Below are 6,000 nucleotides of genomic sequence, written 5' to 3'. Positions count from 1 at the left end.
CGTATCAAATAATCTTCATTAGACATAGACATTTATTTCTAACAAAAACACACATACACAATAAACACAAAAAATAAGAATAATCAAAGAAAAAAATAAAATGAGAGATATAAATACATTGTTTTTCCCGTTTCCTATTCGGTTCGTTTCAAGTGTGTAATGCGTGTGTGCTGTGGTTGTTATTGGCCCTGGCTCAGCATAATGCTGAGGAGCAGAATGTTCCACAGCGCCGGTCATTCTGCCAGAGACCACAGCAGCTAGTTTTTATACATTTTAAAAATTCAACTACACATTTCACAAGTCACTTAAATCCTATGCTATTACGGTATACAATCGTCATTTTAATGTAAATTTACAACGCGGTATTTATTTAACTTCAAATTATTTCAATTGTTCGCCCTAAGGTTTTAAAAGCTAGCACAACAAAGAAACAGTACGACAAAACCATATATGGTATAACTTTTAAAACTATATAAAGAGACAAGTAGATATTATGAAAACTAATATACATAACAGAATCTCTTCTTTTTAAACAAGTTAGAATAATAATGCTACTTATATTTTAGTAAAGGTTTTACTAAACTAAAAAATCACATAGCGCTTATATTAAGATTACGATAATACAACCTAGAGAGGCTTATAATACCCTATAATAGCCTTATCATTTAGCGAGAGGGTGATACCCACCCCTAGAACCTACTCAGTTCCTAGAATACCAGTCTGCGCGGGAACTCTATACAGCGTAGACGTATCGGGCGTTCTCAGAGTTTCAAAACTTCACGCGAACTATGACTTTTAATAAATTTAGAACTGTGTGAACAATGTGTTTTGATAAGAATGTATGTGTATAGTGTTAACGGAATGATTGGTTAGTATTTTGAGTTTTATTTATTCACAAAAATTGTTATATGATAATTAATACATTATAAAATGAGAGTCATTAGAATCACAGTAAAATTGTTCTAAAGTTAACAATTGATTTTAATAAAAGCTTTATTAAAAAAAATCGTTAATACGAGCCCACACATTACTAAAAATTAGTTATTTAAGAAAAAACTGAAACCATAACAAATTTAACAAAATTAACGAAACAAAACCTAATTATTAAAAATAAATAACTTAAAAGTTTATTTGTAAGTTTGTTAGCTATAAAATATTCTTTATTTACGAGGAGGTTATGATAAAATTTATTTCCAATCAATTAAAATAGAATTTTGAATCGAGCAATGCCTTTTGACTACTCCTAGAATTGTATATTTATTATTATATTTGTAAACGAAACTTATGTTAAAAGTTCTTTGATTAATAAATTCTTCTATCAACTGTTCCTTAAAAATTAAACGTCACTATTATATCTATATATGTGTAGTAACTATATACGAGTATATATATATACTGTATATACATGATACACAAAAGCTTCAGTCATATAGGTATATAAAACTACAAAATTTATTTTTTGCCCCAAAATACCTTGCCAGAAATAAATAATTAAGTAGATAATATTCATGTTCTATCTAATGAGATTTTATGGCGGAATTCTAAAATTAAATAATTAATTAAAAATAATGTTAAAACAACTGGCATACTTTTCTTTTGATATATTTTCTAATTAATTAAATCACAAATTTGGACGTTAAATAATTACGTTTGGACACGAAAATGTTAATTCATCTTTTTTGTTCGCTTAAATAGCGTTTAGTGTGATGTATAAAAATATCTCATTAATTCTTTTTTGGTTTTGAGTTTCAGCAGTGGAATACGAAATTAGTTCATTTCAGTTTGAGTATCGGTGTTGTTAAAACTTGGTTTAATGTTACCGGCTAGTTTCAAGCGTTTCCATTTAAAAATACATATTTGAATCTGTATAGGCAGTTTAATTAATGGATTTAATTAGCGTTAGTGGATTGACAAAAGCCTTAAAGCGTACGTCTTCGATAGGCAACGGATTATTAGATCAAAAACACTCTCTTGAATTGTTCTTATTAACTAGCGTTGTTAACTTCGGATAAGATTCCGCTAGATTGTCTTGGTTGTTTCTATGTAATTTGAATCTAGCGCTTAAAAACACCTTAAATTTTGTAGTACTACTGTAAAGCCAAAAAATCCCAATCAGGAACCCAAACGAAAAAGCGCTTTGCGCTTATTACTTTTTTGTTACTCAAACGAATTCAAAATTAGATCAGTAAGATAATCAAAATACTCGTACAAGACATTTGGCATTTTCTATACAGCTTGTATACGTCACAATTTTGTCTAAATTATACAATATATTTTAACTCTTAATAATAATAAATTAAATAAATTTATGAAAACTGATTTAATTTTCAGTAATAATACAGTAATTTGAGACTATGTAAACATTTGTTTACGTGGTGCGTGTACTGAATAACATATGTTAATAAAATCCGTTACGTATTTATCAAAAATACGATGAAGAAGCTATATAACTTTCAAAGGACGGAAAGATCTCATAATACCTAATACAGGAAATGGAAATACAATAATACACACCTACACAATATATATTATATAACATGGAAATTACATAGTTTAAATAAATAACTGAAGAGGGTGTAATTAAGAACTGATACAGCACAATTATAAAAATAATTATATTATAAGTGTAAAAAAACTTTTTTTTTTAAGTAAGCCGTTCTTGTAAGATAACCGTCAAATGCCGTTCTATATTAATAGGAAAAGGTTTTAGTTACCTTTAAACTTAATTTAATTTAAAATTAAAATCAATTGTTTCCAGAAACGAAAATATAACTATGTTTTACTAAGTTTTGTCAAAAAAATTAAAATATACAAGGTCCTCGATGACAATTTTTGCTTTTATAATTATTATTATCTTTATTAAATCTAAATAAGACGTTAACAAATCCTATTACATTCTTTGTATAATATTAATTTTGTTTACGCAGATTATTAATTTTCCATTTCAAACTTAACATCACGTTGTAATTAAAATACTTGCGCAAATTTCCACTCCATCATCTATTCAAGTTTTCCTAACACAAGCTTCGCTTCATATAATTGCTAACTGTTCGTATTTGGGTAGACTTAATCGAATTCTTTTTATAATGGTTTTTTAATAATATTACCTGAAAGGTTTCTGAAACTGCATGGCACCTACTGTGGTCTTTCTTAAATAAATTTCTTTTGTTTGGCATTATAATCATGCATGATGCAAGGCCGGAAACGCAATCGCGTCCTATGGCATTGAGAGTGTCCATGGGCGGCGGTAACACTTGACATCAGGTGGACCTTCTGCCCGTTTACCCCATGTTCTAGAAAAGTTAAAGCATAATAATTTACTTTCAAACAAATAACCAATAACGTGACTAAAATGCGCGCGGATCTGTTGAAATATTTATAAATCGGATAAATGCTTAGAAACTATAAAAAATATAATATCATTATAGCTTCTGATCAAGTCTATAGGTAGACTTTTTCCTGATTACCAGGATTAGGAAGTAAATGGGCATATTACCGGCAATGACTTACCACCATAGCCTGTATCTATGTTAATTTGGTTACAATGTTTGGTATTAGTATTATTCATACGTAATCGTAACAAAAATAATGGTATTTAAGTGACAACACAACACTTTTTTGCCATGCTTACACCCAAGTACAATCAATACATGATAAGTGTACAAATTGAGACTCAATCAATACTATTTCAATTATATAATTTCAGGGCAATGGGTGATTGTGGTGGCATTAGCAATAGGCCTGGCTGCGAGTACTGACAAGCGGCCACACTTTACCACAGAGCCACCCCCTCGGGTGCTGTGGCCGGCCACAAGGGGCGCCCATGCGGTATGCAGGGCGAGTGGCCATCCAACACCAGACATTCATTGGGTAACCGCTGAGGGACAGGTCATTACTACGATACCGGGATTAAGGTGAGGATTTTGTACTTCAAATTCTTTTAAGCGAACCCCCCGCGAACTTCGTTTCTCCTTGTGATTTTACTTAGCCTACCTTTTTAGTACATACCAACATGGAACATTTTGCTATGCTACCACAGATTCTGTTCGGTTTTCCGGAATGAAAACTTTTAAGGGTTTTTCTGTGATTTTTCTCTATATAAACCTCAGAGTTCAAGTCATAAGTTTTATTAAAAAAATAGAAATAACCTAGGGGTGGACCGGACCACCCTTAACGTTTAGGGGTTTGAAAGATAGATAGTAGCCGATTCTCAGACTTACTGAATGTACATAAAAAAATTCATAAGAATCGGTCGAGCCGTTTCGGAGGAGTATGGGAACGAACATTGTGACACGAGAATTTTAAATATTAGATAACGACTGGCTGATCGGCTGACGACGGACTGTATTTTTCTATCAAAGTTTTACTAAACGTATTTCGTTTTTGATCATTGTTTCTATTGTTGATTTACCGAAGGTACGCCGAAGGGTAGCTTGTTATAGAACGAGATGAATAGTAGGCCTATGTCGATGTGCAGCCTGATGAAAAAACGGATTTTATTTGTTAAAATCCACCACAAACATTCGTATTCGTATTTGTTTTTATTTTCACTGAATTGGCTTGTCTAATTATCTTCATACTAATAATTACAGTATCTAGCCGATCAGTACTGCATATTATTCTACGGTTTATAATAATTGGTATTTAATTATAAGGCCGAGTTAACCTAGGTAGATGGTACTTTTTACAAACACTGAGGTCGTGCATTTACACTTTGACTATGCATCAATGAATTTTCTTTCAATACTAACGCTCGATCTTGTGATGAATAAAATTATTGAATGAAAAACCTAAGAACTTATTCAAATAATAAAACGGTCGTTGCAATATAAAGCTAAAGCTTTAAAAAAATTTACGTGCATTTTTACCTGTTTAAATGTAAACTGAAAAAAATATAAAAATATTTAGTTTCTATTTCTATTACTCTATTTAAAGAGACCAGATCAGTCAGATGTTGCTTAGCTATTAACTTAAGAAGATATCATCGAGTGTATAGAACCCCCTATACCATCAACTGTGGTTATACTTCCTAAGTTAAATACCAGACAATCCAAAGTTAGATAGAGTTTCCCAAGATCAGGTCTTTCAAAGGAAACTATGAACAAGTCTAGCATAGTTAACATTCAATTCCGTCGAATCAGAAATAGGTACTGGATGGTATTTAACTTAAAAATGTAACTCAAATATTCAAGTAAGTTATTGGAGGGAAAAGTTACGGCTTAGAAAATTATTCTATTAATATTTGAAGTCCAAAAACATCCCAGTAGGGCAAGAGTCAAGACTCATTTTTGTACTTTGATATTTTTAATTGTAGCTAAGTCTAAGGGATGACCATATAATGCTAATCTTTTGTACTGACAGGAGGCTTACAATACGACTTTGAATCTCTATCTAATATATAAAATTCTTGTTTCACAATGTTCGTTCCCATACTCCTTCAAACGGGTAGACTGAATCTTATGATTTTTTTTATTCATACTCATTAAGTCTGAGCATCGGCTACTATCTATCTTTCAAACCCCAAAGTGATAATAATTTTTGTTTTTATTTTTTTATGATATAGCATACAAAAATACATACAACCCTTGATTTTCACCCCTCTACAATCAACCCCTATTTCTTATTATTGTAGATGATTATTTTTATTTAAACTAAAAAAAGATTTCCTAGAAATAATAAACATGGCAAAACAAACGTTTGCCGGATAAACAAGTATTTTATAAAATAATGAGAGAAAATTTGTAACAGCAGTTCACCCATTTCTCCGCTAAAGTTTTACTTCATTTTCGTTGGTCAATTAGATTTTGAAACTTCCGGAACTATGCTAATATTTGGCAACTTTTGATAGTGTTTTATTTTAAATGTAAAACTGTGCACATTTTTCTACAAATTAGTCTCAATTTAGGATAAACTTGAAAATCAAAATCAAATGTTATTTTTGTTAGAAGCGCATGTTCCGCGATTTCGGATTGCATTGCTTGATTTGAAGTAAAACTAACT

The 6,000-nt window shown here is 30.8% G+C and overlaps 1 protein-coding gene across 2 annotated transcripts in view; it reads left to right on the top strand.

Moving 5' to 3' along the window:
- The first annotated feature begins 731 nt into the window (after window positions 1-731).
- LOC125055372 (Down syndrome cell adhesion molecule-like protein Dscam2) overlaps window positions 732-6,000 on the top strand; it is a 49,106-nt gene continuing 43,837 nt past the window's right edge. For both annotated transcript variants that reach the window (XM_047657810.1, XM_047657809.1), the window contains exons 1-2: window positions 732-868; window positions 3,707-3,914. In XM_047657810.1, coding sequence (XP_047513766.1) covers window positions 838-868; window positions 3,707-3,914 — 239 coding nt within the window. In that variant the 5' untranslated portion in view covers window positions 732-837. The remainder of the gene's footprint in view (window positions 869-3,706; window positions 3,915-6,000) is intronic.

Source organism: Pieris napi, chromosome 13, assembly GCF_905475465.1.
Source record: "Pieris napi chromosome 13, ilPieNapi1.2, whole genome shotgun sequence".
Lineage (NCBI taxonomy): Eukaryota > Metazoa > Arthropoda > Insecta > Lepidoptera > Pieridae > Pieris > Pieris napi.
The sequence above is the reverse complement of the archived record's forward strand: the minus strand, read 5'-3'. Positions and strand labels throughout refer to the sequence as shown.